Below are 25,138 nucleotides of genomic sequence, written 5' to 3' on the forward strand. Positions count from 1 at the left end.
CTACTGCTGCTGGTGGTGGTGGCAATGACCTAGGCGATTTCGCGATACTGAAGGAGCGGTCAACAACATGCAGTACAACCTGATACGCAACGACGAGGACAAATGGACGATATCCCTGGCCTTCCGTGGGATTGCAGTTGGTGTCGGAATTCGACAGTGTGGTAGATGTCCTGGAAAATCTGCCGGCGAAATCTACGCTGTACATCCAAGTATACCTCAGCGAACCACGTGTCGATGTTGTCGAAATCATGAAAGGGATCAAACTCCGCTGGGCCAAACAACAACAATACCAAGTTTGCTCCGTTTACGTGCGGGTGAACGTTAACGCCTACACCAGTCTGCAGGGAGTCACCGTGACCGTGGAAGACACGATTATATTTACATGTATATACAACCAGGAAGAATCCCCACCACAAGCCTCGAGGGGGTCATGTTTTTTTCAGATCCTAACATTTTACTTCGGGCCATTTTTTTATCCGAGCACTTGTACCTCATCAGTTTAAAGTATATTCATCAAAGATTGTCGAAAAACCAATTCAATATTATTTTATAAAGTAGCAAAAACACTGGAAACCATAGACGGGTTTTGTTTGCGACAGATATGCGAGATCAAACAACAACTAGAACGTGAACGCATTACGCGGTCGGCATTACAGAAAAAATACCTGTGGGCGTCAATTCCGTGGACGGTGTTGACAGCGCTCTTGTTTCAGTCAGAATGGGATTAGGCGTAGAAGGTATCGGGTTATTATCCACCATCGTGGCCGCACCCGTGGTGCTAGGCATCGAAATAACAGCTGGAGTGGTAGGGTTGATGGGATTAACCCTTAAGCACATGTCTCGCAGACTGCAACGTAAAGCATTAAGACAGCAACGTAACACATTAAGACAGCTCTCACATCGCTACAAGTACATCCTAACGAGATGGTACCAAGGCAGCTCGGGGGAACTACAGATAGCTGTGTTTCATTCAGATAAAAACACCTCTCGCCTCACTAAAATATAACAAGTACGACAATACGTTGGATTGTTAAACGTCACATGCAACGTAAAACACAACTTTGCAGATTCTGATACCTTTCGGTATGGACTTACAAATCATCAAAAATGCAAATTCAACTTATAAAGTTGAAAAATAACGCGATGAAAAAAACCCGCGCGAAATCGTAGTTCAAATGATTCACCAACTTTCCCCCAGTGCTTTGGGGAATTGAAGTGGTTTCAACAGCTGGGCTGCACTCATAGCACGTGCGCAGTGAAATAGGTTCGCAGAGCTTGGAAGCGGGTTGTCAGGTGAATGTTCGGTGAAGGCTTTGGTGTGAGCTATTTTTCTAATGTTTTGTTGATATTTCACAGGCACGAGCTTTTTATATGTTATGACAGTAGATTACCGATTTAACTGTTTATATAATTTCATTTGTCTATTTCACCACACGTTCTTCTTACCGAGTCACTTTCTCTGTTCGATACTTAAAAGCAATGTCATTATTTAGCATCGACAGAATTTCTAACTGTGATATAGATATGTCGTTGTCACAGACAAAACTCAATGTCTGTTTTATTGGCACCTATGTGTCTGCCTGCCTGTCTGCTAATGACAATATTCAATACACAATTTCAATCACTGACCACATGCAATTTGAACTTAACACCTATCAAGCTATACACCATAAACAAAACGCATTGATTTATGGCCCGAGTTCGGTCTCTGTCACATTATGTAATTACACAGACAGGCAGGTGTTATACTTGTACACATGACATGTTATGATGTCTGTTGATTGCAAAATGTTATACACAAATAATGAGCATGTATTTACAAAACCCAACATCTCCATATATATACACACATAATGAGCCGTGAGGGCATCTGCAAATGAACCAGACGTTACATTTGAGTGCACACTCACCCGCTCTGACTGGGTTCGGTATCCCGGCTGCTCCGTTTCTTGGGAAGTAAACCCAAGTACAAAATATTGCACTTTTGATTTGCGATTGTATGCTTATAATTTTGTTTTTATGTTTTTTCATAACCAGCAATGTATATTATATGTCATGAATAAGTGATAATTGTGTTTTAATTATGTTTGATTTTTTGGTTGCATGTGACCTTTAAGTGCTTTAAGTAGTCTTGTAATCCCAGGTTGGATAACACATGTGACAATACACTTCCTGCCACCTACAACAGGAAGTCATGTGAAAAATAGTAAATGCTGGTTCTGGTTTCATAAGTTTAATTCATAGGTTCAGGTATCAAATACAGCTTCATGGCATCAAGGTGTCACACACACCCTAACTTAAGAGCACATGTTGTACAGCTCACATGGCATCAGATGCAAAAGTCGGATTCAAGGGTGAAAGGTAATATTCCCTACAGTTACTGGGTGGATTATGAAAGGGTATCATGGAGCAGAATCAGATTCACAAATTACTTCTCTTTAATAGCCACCCCAAAATTTTGTCACAAAATTTGAAATAATAGACGAAGAAATTCTTAATATCAAACTACAAGTCTTTCATATTGAATCAAAAGACAACTGAAAATTTCAGTTTTTAGTCTCTGAGCTGATTCTAGAAAAAATGAAAACTCTTTAGTCACCTATGTCATCTTGACATTATTATGAAGTCATCTCAACATTGATAGTCTTTCAGCATTTCGGTCACTCATTGTCCAGATCTGGCAGCATTACCAATCTGGATACTGCTCTCTGATAGTCTTGTTTCCCTACTCTGACGCTGGCAGAGTGTACTCTCCTGTCTGAACCACTAAACGCGTCAGTGACTCGTCCGACCAACCACTTGGCATGTATCTGCTGGGGGTCCATGATCATAACGACATCACCTTTTTTTACATTGTCCTGATCTTTCTACCATTTACCACGAGACTGTAGTGATGGCAGATATCTACATATGAAGGTCTTCCAGAACTGATCTGCAAGTATCTGACTACGCCTCCAGCACTTCTTCCCAAGCAATTCATCTTCAGGATAAACTACCTGAGGGATTGACACATCACATCTTCCAAGCAAGAGTGAATTGGGGGTGACAGGGTCAACATCAGCTATATTACTCGACACGTAGCCTAGAGGTTTTGAGTTCAGGATGGAGGCAATTTCTGCAAAGACTGTTCTAAGCACAGGTTCTGTGACGATTTACTCCCCTAATATGGCATGCAGTCCCTATTTCGCTGACCTTATCTCCCGCTCCCACAGGCCTCCGAAATGTGGAGCATATGGCGGGTTGTACCTATATCACATTCTCTGTGAGGACCGCTGGCTGGTAATCTCAGGATTCATTGCAGTGAATGCATCGTGAAGTTTGCTCTCTCCACCTTTAAAGTTTGTGCCACAGTCTGAGAGTTAGCTCATATGGTTTACCATGATGTGCGATGAATCTTCTTACTGCCATCAGGAAAGCGTCCGAGTCCATACTTTCCAGGAGATCAAGATAAACTGCCCTAGTCGTCATACATTTAAAGATTACTCCCCATCTTTTATCCTGTCGACGACCCAGTTTTATCCTCATAGGCCCAAAGCAGTCGACTCCAGTGGAGTGAAAAGCTGGTTTATGTAGGCGGATCTGCCATCTTGGGCAACTTTAAGCTTGCTCGTAGCTTCTGGCATTCCATGCAGATCTGCCATCTTGGGCAACTTTAGGCTTGCTCGTAGCTTCTGGCATTCCATGCACTTCCTGTGGTGTTTCCGGACTGCTTCTCAACCTCGAAGGATCCACACCTTTCTTCGTAGTTCTGCAAGTAGTCCTTCAGGCCAATAATGGTGAAGTCTATCATCAAAGTCCTTGATCATAAGCTTCGTGATTGTGTGATTTGGGTCTAACACAACTGGATGCTTGGCATTTTCCGGTATTTCTTCTGCTAGTCTCAGTCTGCCACCTACTCTGATGATATCATTCTCCGCATCATACTCTGGTACTAATTCTATCAACCTGCTTGTTGAGAGAATAGACTTTCCTGGCCTCAGTGCTACTAGTTCCTGTGGAAAACTCTCTTCCTGTACCTTATGTAATAGCACAGTTTCGGCAAGTTCCATACAGTCTACTGTGACTTGTTTGGTATCAACAGCCGCCTCATCAAGGCAATGTGCAGTTGCTTTGACTAATGACTCAAATGTAGAGTACTTCGAAACGTCTGGTAGGTTCACAACTCTTGCTTGACACACAGCTGTCTTTCTCAGTTCTGTTTCAGACTTCATGGTGATTTTATCACTTGACGTAGGAGGATATGAGGGCCACTGATCAGAGTGACCAAGGAGGAAGAACAGACCACTTCTCCATCTGGAATCAACGCACAGTTCATGTAGGAATTTACCTCTTGTGATGTCATCGGGGTTTTTTTGTGCTGATATAGGACCAATTGTCAACTGGAGTCAATGACTGGATCTCGGTGACATGAGTACCAACATACACTTTATAGCGGTAGGAGTCAGACTGTAACCATTTGAGAACTGTTGTAGAATCACTCCAGAAGTAGGTATCACTGATAGGTAGGTTCAGTTCCTTGCTTACGGTATCAGCAAGTTGGGTCAGAGCCACACACAGCTCCAGTCTTGGCATTGAGATCTGCTTCATAGGAGCAACACGGCTTCGTGCAGCTACAAAGCTCAGGCAGGCATCATCATTTTGGTTCACAGTTTTGAGGTAAGCTACCGAGCCATAAACTCGTTCTGACACATCACAGAAGACATGAAGTTGTTGGTGGGTTTCAGTGGTATCAAAATCAGGAGGTACATAGCAGCGTGGCATGTGAACTTCAGAGATTCTGCTAAGCTCCAATTCCCATTGTGTGAATTGTTCTCTAAGTTCTCCATTGCTGATCTCATCTTCCCAGGTTCTCTTGGATTTCCACTTGCCTTGGATCAATACCTTGGCATGGGCAGTGAATGGTGTCAGGTATCCAATGGGATCATATTGGGTGGCAAGTACTTGATATACAGCTTTCATGTTCAGTGTGTCATAGGGGGCAGATCGGTATTTGTAGGACAGTGAATCAGAGTCACACTGCCAACAGAGGCCAAGAGCAGCTTCATCTGCATTATCCTGATTCAGGGTTGACCAGAGTTCAAAAGAGGTTGATTTAGCCTCAACAGGCAAGTCAGCTATCACTTCAGGTACATTGGATGCCCATTGGCAGATGTTGAATCCACATTCTTGTAAAACACGTCTCAGATTTGTGACCAGTTCTTTTGCTTTCACTGGATCTGTTAAACTGTCAAGACAGTTGTCGACATAAAAGCCTTCCTTCACACACCTGGTGACTTCTGGGAATTGTTCTTGTGCGGTGATGGCGAGTGGACTGCAAGTGGTACCGAATTGCAAAACTTGCCACTGGTATATGGTAGGTTCAATGTCAGTATTCATGTGTCGTCAAATAAATCTGAGTATTCCTCCTTTGGCCTAATGACCTGCATGCTTGAATAGGGTAATGTGTCCATTTTCCACAGGTTCTCGCTACTTCTTCCTAAACTGGGCACTTCTACCCCATGAGGTGTATGTTGTTGGGTAGGAATATCTTGGTGAGTGATATCGTGTCAACACCCACCCGGACGTAAACAGTGTAAAAGTGATACTGATGTTGTTTGACCCATCAGAGTTTGACTCCTTTCACGACTTCGACTTCGCGCTGCGATGGTTCACCTAGGTAGACTTGGATGACCAGCGTGAAATTTGCTGGTAGACTTTCCAGGATGTTGGCCACGCCTTCGAATTCAGACACCACCTGCAACCCCACGTTTTGCACCCTGGGTTTACTCGATAGCATGTGGGCTGCCATACTTGAGAGTGGGCTGATGACTACACTATGCCTCTGCGTCGGGACGTAAGCCACGAGCAGGGTTCTGTTGTTCACGACTTTGTTTAGGTAGTTGTCTTTGTTCTCCGTGAACACGTAGGGGGAGCCGAGCATGATGTTGAGAAACCAGTTGACTTTAGAGGGTAACAACACGCACTTGTCGTTGTCGGTGAAGACGAGGGCATACTGCTTGTTTCGAGCAATGGTCGTGCTCTCGACATCTAGGTCGAACAGTTTGCCACCGAACAATGGGTATACCAACCATCTATTATCACCAATGCGGACTAGGTCGAACCGAGTGTTGAGGGCCGCTCCTGAGGTATCGACTATATCACCTAAGTTACTACCGCTGGAGGGGACTTCGACGCGTTTGTAAATGCTGTTTTTAAGCTGCAAGGCGTATAGTTTACCCTCTACTCCGGGGTCGTCAAACCCGCGTGTGTCCCCGAGGTCGGAGATCCCTACATTGACGCATTTTTTCAACCTCATAGCTGTCCCGGGTCCTTGTGCACTAGTCATTATCGTATGTGCATACATTGTGTATGTCGGGAAGGGCTGAACCTTGGAGATGAGGGTACTCTCTTTGAATCGAATCAACATCATAGGAGTATTCAGACAGGGCAATATGGTCAGAAGTAAAAGCATCTGGAATTGTGAATTTCTTATTTGGCTGATCAATTAGGGAAATGTCAAAACTCACAGAATGGCCATGGCAGTGAAAATTTCCACACCAGATTGTAGACAGAAGAATGCTGGCTGGTGTCCTCAATAACTCAAGCTGATTTGCTATAGACGAAATAATCATTGTCCTCATGGACCCATCGTCGAGAATAGCGTAAGTCTGAAAACTGCAGGTAGGACCATGGAGAATGACAGGTAATATTTTCAGTAGGATGCTTGCTGGATTGGTAGGCTGATTGACAAAAAGTTGCTTGACTTTGGTATGCTGGAAACTCCCTTTGATGTGATCGTTTGCATCATGTAGTATGGTGAGGTAAGGTTTTGTTACATTTCATGCACAACTTCTTCAGGTTACACTGTTTAGCAGTATGAGCTCGTCCACAGATCCAACATCTGCCCTTATCTCTCATCCAGTTGACAACTTCACTCACGGACAGTTTCTGGAATTCTGTGATGCTGTTTGTTGCAGTAAGCACAATATCCTGTTCATTGGTTCCCTCTTGCTCCATCACTGTTATGGCTAGCCTGTTGATCTGACTTGGAGGTATTTGAGTTGAAGACTGAGGTGGACATTTGTGGTAAACTCCTCTTCATTACTGGAGTCAATGTATCTCGTACAGGCTGTGGGACTTGATACAAATTGGCTGCTTTATGAGAAATTTTCTTGGACTGAGCTTTCAGCTTCAACCAATCCGAGAAGTGAAGAAGATTGTAGGTCCTGTCTTTATCCAGACTCAGAATACCTTTGTTCAGGCAGTACTCAATAAACCCATCCCGGTTGGTTTGTGGGAGTTTACTCAAAAGACGATCTACATGCGACCCACATCTAAGTTCAGAACCGTTGTCACCCTCAAGGGAACGAAGCAACAAGTGTATGAACAGAAAGTGCGAGATTTTCAAATGTGTCAAAGTCATTGTATCTCACAGTAGGAAGATTCATGATCATGGCTAGTTCACTTTGGATCAACTGTCTTGGCTGACCATATGTTTCTTGTAGAGCTTGCATAGCACTAGTGTAGGGCTTCAAGTCATACAAGAAAGCCTCCGCAAGGTGCTTTGGAGAACCACCCAGTCTATCCAGCAACACCTGAAACTTAAACTGCTCTGACAAATGGACAAGGCTATCTACAATACTGTCAAAGGCAATCTTGAGGATAGCGAGGTCTCTCTCCTTACCATTAAGAAACAATGGAAGGGTAGGCTCGGGGATTCCGTTGGATGAGGCAACCAATCGTTCTGTCATGTAATGTTGATTAGGAGGCTGCTCTTGGTGAGACAGAAAGCTTTGTTGAGTATTGGACCGCCTCCGTGGTGTAGTGGTTAGAGCATCCGCCCGCGTCATACCAAAATACGTTAAAATATGGTACTTGTTGGTCCCTGCCTGGTGTTTGGCATTAATGGGTACAAGGACTGGTCGGCTCGGAGTCAGTATAATGTGTCTGAGTGGGGTATTCATGCTTCACTGCGGCGTGAGTAGTATATGCAATGGGGGTACGGGCTCAAGTCTGGCATAAGCTTCTTTTTATCCAGTAAAGCCTTTGTTAGACCCTTTCTCCTACCCTCCATTTCACCGACCACTTTTCGTTCGCACCTCAAATTTACTGACCACATGGTCCTATCATGTCGTGGGGGTATGGCTTACTGGTTACTCGGTTATGTTGATCTCAGCGTAACAATTTAACGTGTATCTCCTATGAGTTCTCTGGTCTTCGTGATGATTTGTTGTCGGCCTTGTTCTATGTACTTTTTTTCTCGTCTTCACTGATGGTGGTGCTTTTACGAGACTTGGACCGGATCTCCTGTTTCATGCTGTGGTATTTGGCAATTTCCGACATCACCAAACGAAACTCATCCTCTGAGATTTTACTGTCCGTGAGTGCGGTGGAAATATGATCGGCTATTGTGTTCAACTTCGCTTCGGCTAGAACTCTAATTTCATCGTGTTTCAACGCTTTACGTTGCAGTCTGCGAGATACGTACTTAAGCATCAATCCCTCTAACCCTACCACTCCTGCCGTTATTTCAATACACATCACCGCGGGCGCGGCCGCGATGGTGGTCAACAACCCGGCACCCGCCGTGCCTAACCCCATACCGGTTGCTACCAGGGCAGTGTTGACGCCGTCCACGTAATTGCCGACCCTGTGATATTTTTTATACAATGCTCTATGCGCATCGTGGTCTTGTTCTAGCTGGCGCTTTATGTCATATAACTGTTTCAACCGGAATCTGTCTACGTTTTCCAGTGTTTTCGCTACTTCTTCCTAAACTGGGTACAGCCCCATCCTGTGCGTATAATACATATTATGAGATATATATTTTAATTGGGTCTTCGTTAACTTTCGGTTGATAGTCCCATAAAGTGCAGATTTTCGTGCATGAAGATAGGTGAGATCTTAACAGGTGCGTTCATTCTTACATCATAGTTACTTACCAAGGGTTCCGATCCCAGCTGTACGACGATACGGTGTACTGCGAACACGTCTTTGTTTTGCCAGTGCACTGTCAACCCAGGTAAGATTTGCATTCCTTTACTAACATTATGAGCGGACTCGAGAAAGACTGTTATGATGATCGTGGATTCTCGCTCTGGATATACATCTACAAGGCTCGATAGATCATCGGGTAAGTCGAGCCTTAAACTTGCATCCTTGCCCCACCCCATGAAATAGTTATATCATTAGAATCCGGAAGGTAAGATGTGAGGAAGATACTGTTGTTCTTAATTTCCGTGATATGACCATCCTTGGTCAAAGAGACGTAAGGTGCGGTGAGGGTTATGTTGATCAACCATTCGGGCTCCTTAAAGTCTGCCAGCGACACCCTCTCGTACACATTGTCTTTCAAGTGTAGGAGGTACAAGGTGTCTTCCTCACCAGGCAGATCGAACCCCTCCGTGTCTCCTAGATCGTTAAGCGTGACGTTGGGACGATGACTGGCCATTGCTATACTACTATCACAAGATAGTTTCCAACTGTTTTTCTGATAACTTCTAAGGGGTGCACTTCTACCCCATGAGGTGTATGTTGTTGGGTAGGAATATCTTGGTAAACAGTGTAAAAGTGATACTGATGTTGTTTGACCCATCGGAGTTTGACTCCTTTCACGACTTCGACTTCGCGCTGCGATGGTTCACCTAGGTAGATTTGGATGACCAGCGTGAAATTTGCTGGTAGACTTTCCAGGATGTTGGCCACGCCTTCGAATTCAGACACCACCTGCAACCCCACGTTTTGGACCCTGGGTTTACTCGATAGCATGTGGGCTGCCATACTCAATAGTGGGCTGATGACTACACTATGCCTCTGCGTCGGGACATAAGCCACGAGCAGGGTCCTGTTGTTCACGACGTTGTTTAGGTAGTTGTCTTTGTTCTCCGTGAACACGCAGGGGGAGCCGAGCGTGATGTTGAGAAACCAGTTGACTTTAGAGGGTAACAACATGCACTTGTCGTCGTCGGTGAAGACGAGGGCATACTGCTTGTTTCGAGCAATGGTCGTGCTCTCGACATCTAGGTCGAACAGTTTGCCGCCGAACGATGGGTATACCAACCATCTATTATCACCGATGCGGACTAGGTCGAACCGAGTGTTGAGTCCGCTCCTGAGGTATCGACTATATCACCTAGGTTACTACCGCTGGAGGGGACTTCGACGCGTTTGTAAATGCTGTTTTTAAGCTGCAAGGCGTATAGTTTACCCTCTACTCCGGGGTCGTCAAAGCCACGTGTGTCCCCGAGGTCGGAGATCCCTACATTGACGCATTTTTTCAACCTCATAGCCGTCCCGGGTCCTTGTGCACTAGTCATTATCGTATGTGCAGTGTCACGCTGAGGTATCCTATATTCACAGGATTATGTTCTATATCTAAAATTGATATATTGCCAACTCCAGGATGGTACCCCGTGTTAACCTCTTGTACTGCCGCGATGAAAACGACTCTGTTCTGCCGTCGTTGTACTTCTCCGTTCTCGACGGTACGGCTCTCAGCAGCGTGGAAGGGCCTTCAGCTTGAATGTTGTCCGTCGTGCTCAGCTGATCGAGATGAATGCACAGCTCACTAGGTCTGGTAACTTCGTATCCGTGACTGTGGTTCTGGGTTTTATCTCGTCCGGCGGCAGCCCGAGTATCCTCGCCAATGGTCGGTCGAGCCTCAAGGTGTTTATTCCGTTGTTGGTTAACACCACTGTGCCGTTTGAGTCGTTCATCTTGAGCTTGGCTCCCACGGTCTTGAAGACTTCGTCGCTTAGCGAGCACATAATGTAGTAGCCGTTGGTTATGTGGTTGCGGACGTCACTGACGAACAGCTTGTTGTTGCTGTCGTCGATGTTGGTCCATCTCGAGGAAGCTAGACCCTTTCCGGAGATTAAGAGAGCCTCTTGGCGTTAGAGCCGTGCGTCAGTCGGTGACCATCACCAACAATCCCAGCAAGATAGACCAGAACCAAACGCTGCTGGTTTGATTCCCCAACCTGGGTGAGAATGACCTCATCTTACCCAGCACAGATCGACTGGCGTTCAACCTCACGTTGACCTCCGACAACGACAAACGCGAGCTCGTGCGAAACGTAGGTCGTGCTATCTTCAAGAAGACCACCATCAAAATCAGCGGTAACGAGGTGTTGAGAATCGACGACAGCGACGTGTTTCATTGCTACGGGGACCTCTGGAAAAGCGAGGGTGAACGCGTCAACAACGTGTACCAAGGCATCAGTAAGTCGACTCGGTTGCGCGTGGGGTACGGCTTCACGTCAGACCAGCTCGACAAGGTCCCAGCGGGTGAAAAAGAAAGTCTCTCTGGAGTTTGACATGGTCACTAGCCCGGAGCTGGCCCAGCAGGTTCGAAACCAGTACTCGGGGAAGGTGGCCATCCTGTACAACCGGGTCCTGCGACATAGAATGGTAGTATGGGACAAGAGCGACATGGTGTGGAACATCAACCTGAACGTGCCGGCACGATCGATGAAAGGCATCCTGATCGTCCCCGTGGAGGATTACGAGCCTACCGAAGGGACAGCGAGAAGTTTTTCAACCCCGAGATCACGAAGGTGGAAGTGACCATTGAGGGCGTGCCCAACCATGGTATGAGGGCACACCAGCAGTGGGACGAGATAAAAAAGCTACCGACCCGGCACCCACACATCGCCAAAGAACTGGATCTATCCTCCGTGCAGATCAGGGAATACCTGACCACCAAGTACTCGCTGTGGTTGGACATGCGGTCCACGGACAACGGCAGGCTACACAGCAGCGGGCACCGCATCGACAAAGGCAGCGAGGGGATAACCATCCATATCGCCAAGAAGGCTCGACCCGCAGGCAAGTTGAAATTATATCTGTACGTGATTATGGACGTGCAGCTTAATATAGAGAATGGGAGATTCGTGCAGATCTATTGATCTACCCTGCGACCCGCACTGCGCCATAGTGTGTGGGCAGACGGGCTGCGGGAAGACTGTTTTCATGCTGGAGGGGTACTACCGGGATGTGTTCGATAACATCGTTATCATGTGCCCTACTCTGTACATAAACAGGACGTACACGGAGAGGTCTTGGGTGATGACGGACCCGGCCATACACAAATTCGACCCGGGAACACGCCTACAGGACTGGTTGAAGGCTTATCACAAGAAATTCAAGGGGGAGCCTATGCTGTTCATCCTGGACGACTGCAGCGCCAACAAAGAGATAACAAAAAAGAGAGACATGCTATCGTACCTGGCCTTCTCCGGCCGGCACGCAAAGCACAGCGTCTGGGTGCTGACATAGAAATTCAACTCGGTCCTGAAAGACCGCAGGGAACAGACGCGATGGGTAGCCTTATTCCACTGCAAGGACAGGGATTCTTTCGAGGAGTGCTTGAGAGAGAAGGATGTGATTCCTATCAAACTAGAACGAGAACGGGTGAAGAGGCAGCTAGCCGAAACTAAGCACGCCAAGCTCGTGCTGAAAACCGACCAACCCGTGGCTTACCGGGTGCTTAGCAATGCTTTATTTTTTGGGTGGAAACATGGTGCCGTGGGGTATGATCAGCAACTCCTCCCTGACGAACCCCCTCGTTCGGGTCGTCGGTTTTGATGTCCACTTTATCTATGCTGTAAGCTTAGACCGACCATGTCGGGTCGGTGGCTCGTTTACGAGTTTCTCCTTCGCTTTCCCCCGGCTGGTAGAAGTACCTCACAAGGACCCTGTCGGGTATCTGTTTCTCCTTCCCACGCAATGCTGCAGCCAGTTCGGCCATCACTGATTTCAGTTTGATAGCATTGGCGGGTTTCTTGCCGGTGAGACGAGTGGTTTCATGGTTGATAGCCGACACCACTTTGGGTAGCTGCGCTACCCATTCCGTCAATCGTCTCCCCTGGTTGACCATCTCTCATGCATACTGGTGCCCGAATAAGCGCCCGGCCAAAGTCCTATTGAATCTCTCGACGATGGCTTGGCTGTGATAAGCCCCGGCCGCGCCTTGACGCCGTGCTTGGCTAGCAGTTGTGTCACGGCACCCATGAACTCCCGTCCGGGGTCGACTTGCAGCTCTGTGGGCCATGCCAGCGGACTGCACTTGTATATGCGCTCGAATCCGCGGGCTACTTGGGCTGAATCTTTCGCGGTTAAGGGCTCGGCTTCTTTGTAGCGGCTGGCCACGTCAACGACGGTTAGGGCATACTTGTACCTCCTGTCGTGGGGTAGGAACAGGAGGCCGGCCTGGTGGACGCTATTGGGTGTCGACACACCGAACTTTCTTCTAGGCACGTAGCGTGGTGCCGGTAGGCAGATTTGCCACAGGGCTTGTTTTTCAAGCCATGCTTTGGCCTCGTCTTGTGATACTCTCGCCATTTTGGCAAGTTTATGTAAGGCGCTAGCGCCTTTCCAGTACCCACGCAGGCTGTAGTAAATGGCCTCAAGGCGTCGTGATATTGTATACATACGTCTATGTTTTTGGTTCAATTTTCTCATGCCCGTACGCGTACATGTTGATCCCGTCAATGGCTATCCAACGCTTCGTGTCCATCGGCAACAGGGACGTCTTGTTTATCGTCAGTCCGTATATCCTGTGTCCGTCGCTTCTCAAAGTATTCATCTGATGCTTGAAGGTGCGGGTCCTGAACAGGGCTTCCTTGAACCTGGCGTGTTTGATGTGTTGTTTCACCACGTATTTCTTAACCCCCTTCGCCTTTCGGATCTCGCCGTTGTCGGCTTTCAGGATGGAGTACATCTTGGGCCTCAAGCCTTTGACTCGGCGATCGGCGTGCAGGCACACTCGTCCTTCATCTTGCCGAGCACTTTTTTGTTGACTTGGCTGTGTATGGGGTGGTCCTTAGGGTAGTCGCTGGTGTCGTACAGGTGCATGTGTTTCTTCATGTCCTCGTACACGTCCTTGGTTGGAATCTCCATCAGCAGGGAATCCGTGTCCATGTACAGCATTTCACACCTGGCGCCGTACTGCTTCTTGAGCTTATTGTAGTAAAAGTCGTACATCAGGTGCTTGGAGAGATCAAGGATGCTCATACCCTACGTAGACGGGCCGGTTGAATTTGATGTGGCTTTTCCTCATGTGCAGGGCCACCAGATCGTCAGTGAATATCTTGCTCCAGTTGAATGCTGTGCTGGCTATCAGTTTCCTGAGCTTGTCTTCCTCTTTCGACCGGACTAGCTTCACGGTCACACGTTTTCGCAAATTCTCCATCGTCTTGGTCATCAAGCTGGGTACGAGTTTTTCGACGTTGACCGGTTTATTGTTCCCCAGCAAGTTCCGTTGGTAGTCAGACATCCAGTCTCAATTGACCATTAACCGTTCGGAAGCCAGGGGGTAGCCGCTGTGTGCAGCTTCGAGGATGTAACCCTTCCCCGAATCTGGTGGTATGCTCATGACGTCTATCTCGGGCACCCACTCGAACCCCCCGGTAGGTAGATACTGGCTCATGGCCCAGCCGTACAGGTTGTTGGCATCAAGGTAGAGGATGTGGGTGGTGAGCTTGCTAGAGTCGTAGCCCTTTACGTACTCTTTGGCTTTTGTGTAGTGTTTGGAGGCCATGGAAATCCTGCCTCGTAATCCTTTCTCGATGAACAGGTGCATGTCGTAATCGGTGAGGAGTTTGAGTTTGACTCCAGTCTTTTTCAGCAGTGCATCCCAAGAGAGACCGGGGCTGGTGTAGTACCACGCGGGATCGAGTTGATACTGCTTAAAACACATCCTCCTGAACGTCTCGAACACGTCAGCCAGCAGGAGTACGTCCGTGCTCAAGTACAGGTTGTGGTAATCACCCAGGTTCCAGCAGCCCAGTTTCTCCCACACTTTCTGGGCGTGGTCGTAATCGTCCTGGGTGATGGTCGAGTCGGTCAAGTTGCTGTAAAATCGGTCGATGGGAGGCAGTAGTGTCTCGTCAAACTTGGACCAGCTGTCCATGTACTCGTACGCGCCCTTCCTCATCAGCAGGGGTCGAGTCTCGGCGTCGGTGTATCGATGGGTGATGTGGAAGGTATCGTTGGCCTTGACCAAACTGTCGAGATACGACAGCAGGAACTGAACTGAGTCGATGAACCTCAGGCCGTTCAGGGAGAAGGAGATGTATCTCTCCATGTTGTTGGGGATGCACGTCAGGTTGCCGTCGACTTTCGCGATGGCCTGCATGATCAAGTGAGAGTCATACCCTCTCAAGTTGTGGAAGACCACGGGGATGTTGATTGTTTTGGGGTTGATTTTGAGCTTGAGGTTGCACGCGTTGTGGGCTGCACCTCTGTACTCACCGGTGACAATATCCTAAAATTCGACAACCACAAGAACCAGATGCCTGTACCTTACATCATCTACGCCGACTTCGAAGCCTTGGTCAAACCCGTTGAGGCTGCCGCCGGCAGGGCCACTCAAAAAACACAGGAGCACGAGGCCTGTGGGTTTGAATATGTGGTCGTCCGATGTGATGGGGAAACGAAAGCTCCCGTAGTGTACAAGGGTCCCAACGCGGCTGAAAAGTTTCTAAAGTGTTTGCAGGAGGAAGAGAAAACTATCAGGAATGCACTGTACACAGTCGCTCCCATGCGTATGACTCAAGCCGACCGACTAGCTCACGGCTGCAGCACTCACTGTCATGTGTGTGATAAACCGCTGAACGGCGATTCGGTGAGAGATCACTGCCATGTCACCGGTAAGTATAGAGGCGCCGTTCACAACGCGTGCAACCTCAAGCTCAGAATCAACCCCAAGACAATAAACATCCTCGTGGTCTTCCACAACTTGAGAGGGTACGGTACATGGATGGCTGGGCCAAATTCGCTGAGACCCGACTGCCTCCCATCGGCCGATTTTACAGCAACCTGACCGACTCGACAATCACCCAAGACGATTACTCGCACGTGATTAACGTATGGAATAAACTGGGCTGTAAGAATCTGGGTGACTACCACGACCTGAACTTGAGAACAGACGTACTCCTGCTAGCCGACGTGTTCGAGACGTTTAGGAGGACATGTTTTAAGCAGTATCAACTCGACCCCGCATGGTACTACACCAGCCCAGGTCTATCTTGGGATGCCTTGCTGAAGAAAACCGGAGTTAAGCTGGAATTGCTCACCGATTACGACATGCACTTGTTCATTGAGAAAGGATTGCGAGGCGGGATCTCCATGGCTGCCAAACGCTACGCAAAAGCCAATAATCAATACGTGAAGGGCTACGACTCTAGCAAGCCAACCACTCACATCCTCTACCTCGATGCCAACAACCTGTACGGCTGGGCCATGAGCCAGTATCTACCCACAGGGGGATTCGAATGGGCATCACCCGAGATCGATGTTATGAGCATCGCGCCGGATTCGAACAAAGGCTATATCCTCGAAGTGGACTTGGAATACATCGCACAACAGCTACCCCCTGGTCCCCGAACGTTTGAGGGTTAACCCAGACTGGATGTCCGAGTACCAACATAACTTGCTGGGTGGGCGGGTGGGTTGAAAAACTCGTGCCCAACTTAATGAATAAGACCAAGTACATCGTTCACTATCACAACCTACAGCTGTACCTGTCATTGGGTATGAGGCTGACCAAAATACACAGGGTGCTCATGTTCGACCAGAGCCCCTGGATGGAGCCCTACATCAGAATGAACACGGACCTGCGAAAGCTGGCCACCAGTGACTTTGAAAAAAACCTCTACAAGCTCATGAACAATTCGGTGTTCGGTAAGAGAATGGAGAACCTGAGGAAACGCGTGACTGTGAAGCTGGTTCGGTCGAAAGAGGAAGACAAGCTCAGGAAACTGATAGCCAGCCAGGCATTCAACCGGAGCAAGATATTCACCGACGACCTGGTGGCCCTACACATGAAGAAGAGCCACATCAAATTCAACCGGCCTGTTTACGTGGGGATGAGCATCCTCGATTTATCCAAACACCTGATGTACGACTTTTACTACAACGAGCTCAAGAAACAGTACGGCCCAGGTGTGAAGTGCTGTACACGGAACACTGATTCCCTGCTGATGGAGATTCGAACCGAGGACGGTAATGCGAGGACATGAAGAAACGCGCGATTTTAACGACACCAGTGACTACCCCAAGGACCATGCCATACACAGCACAGTAAATAAAAAGTGCTCGGCAAGATGAAGGACGAGTGTGCCGGCACGCCCATAGCTGAGTACATAGGCTTGAGACCTAAGATGTACTCCATCCTGAAGGCTGACAATGGTGAGATCCGAAGGCGAAGGGGTCAAGAAGTACGTGGTGAAACAACACATCAAACACGCCAGATTCAAGGAAGCCCTGTTCAAGACCCGCACCTTCAGGCATCAAATGAACACGCTTTAGAAGCGACGGGCACAGGATATCGGACTGACGATAAACAAGACGCCCCTATCACCGATGGACACGGCGTTGGATAGCCATCGACGGGATCAACACGCGCGCGTGCATCGGGCATGAGAAAAAATTGAACCAAGAACATAGGTGTATATATAAATACCCTGTCGGGCGACAACGATGTCACGGAACCAAAGAAAGTTTGAGGCTATTTACTACAGCCCGCGTGGGTACTGGAAAGGAGCTAGCGCCGCACATAAGCTGGCCAAAATGGCGCGAGTACCCCCGGATGAGGCCAAAGCGTGGCTTGAAAAACAAGCCCTGTGGCAGATCTATTTACCGGCACCACGCTACGTGCCCCGAAGAAAGTTCAGCATTAACATACCCAATAGCGTCCACCAGGCCGACCTCCTGTTCCTACCCCACAACAAGAGGTACAAGTATGCCTTAACCGTCGTGGACGTGGCTAGCCGCTACAAAGAAGCTGAACCCTTAACCGCGAAAGACTCGGCCCAGGTAGCCCGCGGATTCGAACGCATGTACAAACGCAGTCCGCTGACATGGCCCACCGAACTGCAAGTCGATCCCGGACGGGAGTTCATGGGTGCCATGTCACAACTGCTAGCCAAGCACGGCGTCCAGGTCAGGCGTGGCGCTGCCGGGGCTCATCGCAGTCAAGCCATAGTTGAGAGATTCAATAGGACTTTGGTCGAACGCTTATTCGGGCATCAGTATGCAAGAGAGATGGCCAACCCGGGAAAACGATCGACGGAATAGGTAGCGCGGCTACCTCAAGTGGTGTCGGCTATCAACCACAAAACCACTCGGCTCACCGGCAAGAAACCAGCCGAGTTATCAAACTGAAATCAGTGGTGGCTGAGTCGGCTGCACCATCGCGTGGGAAGGAGAAACAGATACCCGATAGGGCCCTCGTGAGGTACCTCTACCAGCCGGGGGAACACGAAGGGGACACTCGGAAACGAGCCACCGATCCGATATGGTCAGTCAAAACTTACAACATAGATAAAGTGGACATCAAAGCTGACGAGCCGAACTTGTACTACTTGAGAGATGGGCCAGGGAGAGGTTTCGTTAGAGAGGAATTATTAGCCATACCGTACAGCACAATGTTACCCCCCAAGCAAAATATTTAACACTTACCTTGTCGGGTAATCTTAATGGTATCCTGTCAACACGACATAGAGCTATCACATGATCAGGAAAGTGCTAGTTCGCGGTCATAGTGACACAATAGTGTCAAGTGTGGCCGGGAAGTTAACTGGGGATTCAAAAGTAGTATATACAATGGCGGCGAGGTCTAAGGGCCTGACAAAAGCTTTATTTATGAAATAAAGCTTTACAGCGACCTTTCTTGGAATTGATCTCGGACAATCATTGTATATACTACTTAGGGATAGGCAAAGTCTCACACACATAGTCCTGAAGATAGGTTGGTGGCCGTCTCTACCTTTCTCTCTCTTTTACTGACCATAAGTCCAATATTTCACAAAGTTCAAAATATCCAGCTATCCTGTTCGCGGGACCATGAAAAATAGTAAATGCTGGTTCTGGTTTCATAAGTTTAATTCATAGGTTCAGGTATCAAATACCGCTTCATATGGCATCAAGGTGTCACACACATCCTCTATATATACTCACTCACGAGCACATGTTGTACGGCTCACATGGCATCAGATACAAAAGTCGGATTCAAGGGTGGAAGGTAATACTCCCTACAGTTACAGGGTGAATTATGAAAGGGTATCATGGAGCAGAATCGGATTCACAAATTACTTCTCTTTAATATCATGGGCAGCCCCTAGATGCTGGAATTATCCATTCAAGGGTTCATTACAGGAGTCATCAGCTCAGTTACCTTGTTGATTGAATAGGGCCTCTAACTGTCCTACCTGGTTATAATGCCACCCTGGATATAATGCCATATTTTTTTCCTGGACAAATGATGGAATCATACATTATTTTGTAATTAATTACTTTTAATGTATGTTTGCAGATGATGATCATATATGACCCAATGACACAACTGATGTCAATAGAACCATTTTCATACCAACAGATGTCGAATATGGACTACTGGTGTAATGCCACTGATCACACCATCAGACAGGTTGGTGAAATATTTTGTCATTATATGTACAATTACTATTTGTCACACCTTGTAATTAGAACTGAGGAAAACACATGAACATGAAGAAGCATAAACCTAACAACATGATGAGTACAAATATGTGTTGACATATGTGCTGGAAATATAACTTAAACTTCTTTGCTAGACAGGTGCTGTAAGTGAAGTCCTGTATCTGCAAGTGCAAGATGAATGTTGGTACATATAAGCACATTATGGCAGCTGGTGGTCAAATTCAGAAGATGGCAATTTAAGGATATCAAATTTGAACAAAAGGCAGTATAGTTTGGGAATTGTTTTGCAATAATTTACACAACTTTATTATGTAAATCACAATGTTGTATTTGTTTAACATTTCCTGCATTACTCATTAATGCATTTACTGCTTGAATTTCGAAAGAAAGAACAATGCTGTGAGAAGGTCCAGCTGAAGTAAGACATTGCTCCAAACAGTTGTGAGGCAGACTAACTCACAGCTCACATGACCATGATGTCACATGTCTTCACATTTCTGCTTGTCAACCTGTGTTTTCCTCAATGTTCGAGCAGTGGGGTAGCCTAGTGGTTAAAGCGTTGGCTCGTCATGCCGAAGACCCGGGTTCGAATCCCCACATGGGTACAGTGTGTGAAGCCCATTTCTGGTGTCCCCCGCCGTGATATTGCTGGAATATTGCTAAATGCGGCGTAAAACCAAACTCAGTCAGTCCTCAATGTTCTTGTTTGTGTTTATTCTTCAAGAACTCTTGGTACCTCTTCAATTCTTAGTCCAAGTTGGTAGGGCTGTGCAATATTATCGGTAAACCGGTATATACCGGTATTGTATCTCGCAATACGATTATCGTGATATGGTTCAGATTCTGCAATATATTGTGTCATCCAGAGTTAGCTCCCTTTGAATTATCTGCCCTTGATTTCCATAGCAACAAAATGTGCTCTAAAAGTGCCAAATATACTTTTGTTTCTTTTCTGTTTCATGTAACATTGTACAAGTGGAAGTGTCTTTATAAGTGGCTCCAAAAGTGCCAAATATTCTACCAAATGTTTTCAGTTTTGGGGTTTGAATGGTTTCATATGTGACGTTTTGGAGGAATTAAGTGGCCTCAAATGGAGCAATCTTTTAAGAAAAGCAAGAGTAATGGATATCAACTTCTTGTTGTGAATAACACAACGTTTTGGAGTGTAAACTCGCTCCTTCATCAGGTCATGAATATTCACAATAAAGAAGTTGACATCCATAAGTTTTGCTTTTCTTATGCATTCCACTTCTAATTGCCCTTCAAAGATTTGACCAATCTTTTATTTGGACTTATAAGTAGAGCTGTTGGCTCTGAGTGACCATTTCACAATTCACATTATTTTGTTATTTTTGGGGGGGGTTCATAATGGGACATATGTTATCAATTTACGATAAAGGCCAAAGTCTTATAAATTTTATAGGACTGTATAATGACATACTAGTCACGGATCTTAGTTATTGGAGGTCACATGAGATTTTAAGCTCAAGTAGTTCACCTAAATCATGTTTTTGCTTCATTTTACAACAGTTCATGTTAACACATGTTTATATTGGAGTTGAATCTGAATGAATCACTGACAAACAGTAACAATAATTACACACTGCATTGAAGTGCATTCTGTTTAAGCAAACAACACTGACCATGAAAACCATGTTATACCATTACCTTTATCATTATGTTTGCAAATCTTTGTTGCAATACAGTTACTTCAATGAAACATTCCACATTTAGGCTCTATATCATTTATCTGTACACCACTGGCATACACCCACACGTATGTGGACAGGGAGCCTGAAAATATGGTGTAACAGCAACTAAGAAGACGATGTCGCACACATAGAGCTATTATGAATTTATGATGTACGCACTTGGACAGAAACCTTCCAGTCAATATATCACAATATGTATTGCATTATCTCTTGAATTATTGCAATAAATCGCAATATGAGAATCAGAGCCTCCTTTCACAAAGCACTAAGGTGATCGTGAGTCACTAAGGTAACCTTAGTGCAATGTTAAAGAATAGGAGTTAAGGTTAACCTTAGTAAAGGTTGCTTCGTGAAAGGAGCCCCAGGGCAATATCCAGCCCTACAAGTTGGACAAGGTGAGGTAGTTCAGGCAATTAGTGGCAGCCTGGTTACCATGAAAACACACCCAAATGACATGTTGGCCGATACATTCATGACTGGTAACAATGGTTTGGGAAAACTAGAGATTCCAAGCCTCCCAATGATTCCAAATACATCTCGCTTTACCTCTGGTAGATGTGTTTTAATTTTTAACACCAGAAACCATTAATCTGTATGACCTAGAGGCTTGAGTGTCCTTCAGGATACTCATCCACTTATCTACATAACTAGACAGCCGGACTGGTAACCTAAAAAAAATTACCAGTCCAGATACCAACTTGCCTGTCCGGTTTTCAACAATAAGAAACAAACAAAATCAGGTTAGTCAGGTTACTGTTTGTAGACATCTCAATGAACTACATAGCACTAACAGGCAATGCACCGAGTTTAGGTAAACTGAAAGTACACGTGTTGTGAATGGTTATCGTAGCATGAACTGTCCAATCATAAGTACAGCGGGTGGCCATATTATTACGTACAAACATGGCGGACCGATTGTTGACAACACATTTACGCAGGAGTTCAAAGTGTCGTAACTCATTGAATATATACAGTCTTTCCTCAATATTTTGTGATGTGTACCTTGTACCTTATTATTTTCAACATCCTCCTTGGAATCGATAAAGATTTCTGATGAAATCGAGGGGAATATTTTCCCAGATGTCCCACACTTCTATTCCAAGTCGGCAGCCGACTGAATGTTTCTTCGGCGTCCCTGCAGTCTGTTCTTCAGGTAGAGTCAACAGTTCTCAATATTTGCGTCTGGAGTCTGTGCAGGCCACAACATTCCAGTAATGTCATTTTGTCGCTTGTAATCTTGAACGACACGGGCCTGATGTACAGGGGCATTGTCATCTTGGAAGATGAAGCGTTTTCCCGAAACATGTCTGGCTATAACGAGCCAAAGCATATCAACAAGGATTTCTGTGTATTTCTGAGCATGTATGTTGCCATTAACAACACAAATGGTACCAACACCATGCCAGGTGATACAACCCCACACCATCAAACTGACGCATGGTTGTCCCGGACAAAGACATTGCTGGAGGTATTCTTCACCGGGCTGTCTCCAAACAAAAACATGATTGTTTTCCCCAATGATAATTTTACACTCGTCAGAGAAGATTACTCGATTCCAGTAATTATTCACTGTACGATATCGTTGCCCCCATGCCCAGGCCAAACGATTTCTGACGTTATAGTCACGAATTCGGATTTTCTTTCTAACAAGACATCTGTGAAATTTATTTTCATATAATCGTCTCCTTACAGTCCTCACTGATACACGTGTAGCCCTATTGTTGTTCAAATTCTCAGTTATTTCACCCAAAGGTGAAATCCTATTGTCTCTGACCAACCTCAAAAGTTGTTGATTGTCCCGAAGAGTCAGTTTCCTCATACAGCCTGTTCTGAGAGCATTCTCGACTTATCCATGTTGATCAAACCGCTTTACCACCGAATATACACTGCTATGAGGCATTCCAAAGAATCTTGCAATGTGAGAACATTTTTCGTCACTTTGAAACTTTTTTTACAATTAATTTCATAAGTGACTCCAACAAATCAGCCGATTTCCCCCATTGTTGCTGGAAATAGCCAGAATATTTAGCAGACAACAAGTGGATTAAAAATAGAGCCTTGTGACAGACACGTGACATCATGGTCGAGCATGTGACAAGATATTACGACGATACGCAGTGTCGTTTTTGAGTAACAGTAGTTTGAAAAAGGGCATTGCTATACACGATATCAACACTGTTACAATTGTACATAATAATATGGCGACACGCTGTAGTTTAACATAATCATCATAATACCGTAAACACCACAAACTGACGACAAGTGAACCTGTCTGATATTATGAAATATTTACTGTTAGGGGTCAAAATATCTACCAGACCACCGGACAGGCTACTTTTGAAATTTGATCGTCTGAGATGAAAATAGACCGTTCCGGGACGGTCAGGCAGGCGGGATTTTTAAACGCTGCATATACCTATCAACCCATGTGTCCAGCACTTCCTCTGGTTACAATTCCTCTGTATCCACTCATCTGGAGACTTGTAACAACTATGTAAGAATCCTTTTTATTGATTTTTCTTCCGCCTTCAATACCATCCAACCACACCTTATGGTTAGTAAACTGTTTAATCTAGGCATTAATAGCAACATTATCAAATGGGTTTAAGAGTTCATGGTACATAGAACTCAATATGTCCGTGTCAATGGCTATCAATCTTCTTTTCTCTCAACCTCTACTGGAGCTCCACATGGCTGTGTTCTTTCACCCTTACTCTTGATTTTGTATACCAGTGACTGTTGCTTGTTATTAAATGACGTGTTTACTGTGAAATTTGCAGATTACACCACTGTTACTGGCCTAATTTCTGATTCTGAACATAATTATCGTCAAGGCAAAGACAATTTTCTATTTCTGAATGTAAAGAAAACTAAGGAATTGGTGGTTGATTTTTGGAGAAATAAGGAACCTCTACATCCTCTTATTATTGATAATGCAGAAATTGAAAGAGTGGACCATTACAAATATCTTGGTGTTATTTTAAATTCTAAACTTTCTTCTTTGGTACAAAACCATGACATCAAAATAACAGTCAAATATAGACATGTGTCTGTATACAGAGTTTGGCAAGCATATTATAACAAATGACACTGTAGGAAAATGGGTCGGTTGTACATTAGTATCAATCAAACAATTGGTGACAATCAGACCAAAATCCAACAAATTAAGTAAAATTACAAGAAGAGATGGCATGTGTTCTCTCGATATTGTAAACTTTACTTATTTCATTTCTGATCATATCAAAACTTGGTGTACAAGAATATACTCGTATTTTAAAAAGAGTAAATTTGACAACTGTTATCAGGAGATTAAGGACATCGTTCATTTTATCAGAGAATACAAATATGATTTTCTTCTTATCGATATTCAATGTGATATCTGTTTTTGTTCTTATCCAATTGGAAAATTGATTCCATATGTTTTTAGATTTTTGACAGTCGTAAAAGAGATGAATTCTGCTTTCTGGTGCATTTTTACAAAATGAGCATAACTTACTCTCTACATACCCCATCTTAAACAAAAGTAGGTTTATTGACAAGATTCTATGCACTAAAGAATATTGAAACCATCTAAACTCTGAGTTTGTATGAGCTCGAAATATAATCTTTTGATAGGATTTCCATTCTTTTTCACTTATGTCTGTTTCAAGTTCATTTTCCCATTTGTTTTTATAGCTATACATAGCAGAGTCTGAAATTGGAATAAGTATATCATAATATGTCCGACAGCCTTTCTTAGTTTTAAAGATGTCTTGTATGTAATAAGGAATAAATGGTAATTCAAATTTTTCTCCAAATGGTCTGTTGTATGTTTTATAATATTGTTTGACAGCTCTTACTAGGCTTGCATATTCTAAGAAGTTTGTTTTTAAGTATTTTCTAGTTTGCTCATGAAACTTTTGATATGTATAGATTGTTCCATCAGTATCTATCAAGTCATTTACATATGTTATGCCTATTTTAGCATAGTGTTGGTACACAAATGTT

The 25,138-nt window shown here is 45.3% G+C and overlaps 1 protein-coding gene across 1 annotated transcript in view; it reads left to right on the top strand.

Annotated features, from left to right (window-relative positions):
• Positions 1 to 25,138, top strand: part of LOC124282570 (protein N-terminal asparagine amidohydrolase-like) — a 655,781-nt gene that overhangs the window by 589,556 nt on the left and 41,087 nt on the right. Inside the window, exon 10 of the mRNA XM_046718580.1 lies at positions 19,294 to 19,407. Within this exon, the coding sequence (XP_046574536.1) occupies positions 19,294 to 19,407 (114 nt within the window). The remainder of the gene's footprint in view (positions 1 to 19,293; positions 19,408 to 25,138) is intronic.

The sequence above is a fragment of the Haliotis rubra genome, unplaced genomic scaffold (genome assembly GCF_003918875.1).
Source record: "Haliotis rubra isolate DU_JTF1 unplaced genomic scaffold, ASM391887v1 Scf30, whole genome shotgun sequence".
In the NCBI taxonomy this organism is placed as follows: domain Eukaryota; kingdom Metazoa; phylum Mollusca; class Gastropoda; order Lepetellida; family Haliotidae; genus Haliotis; species Haliotis rubra.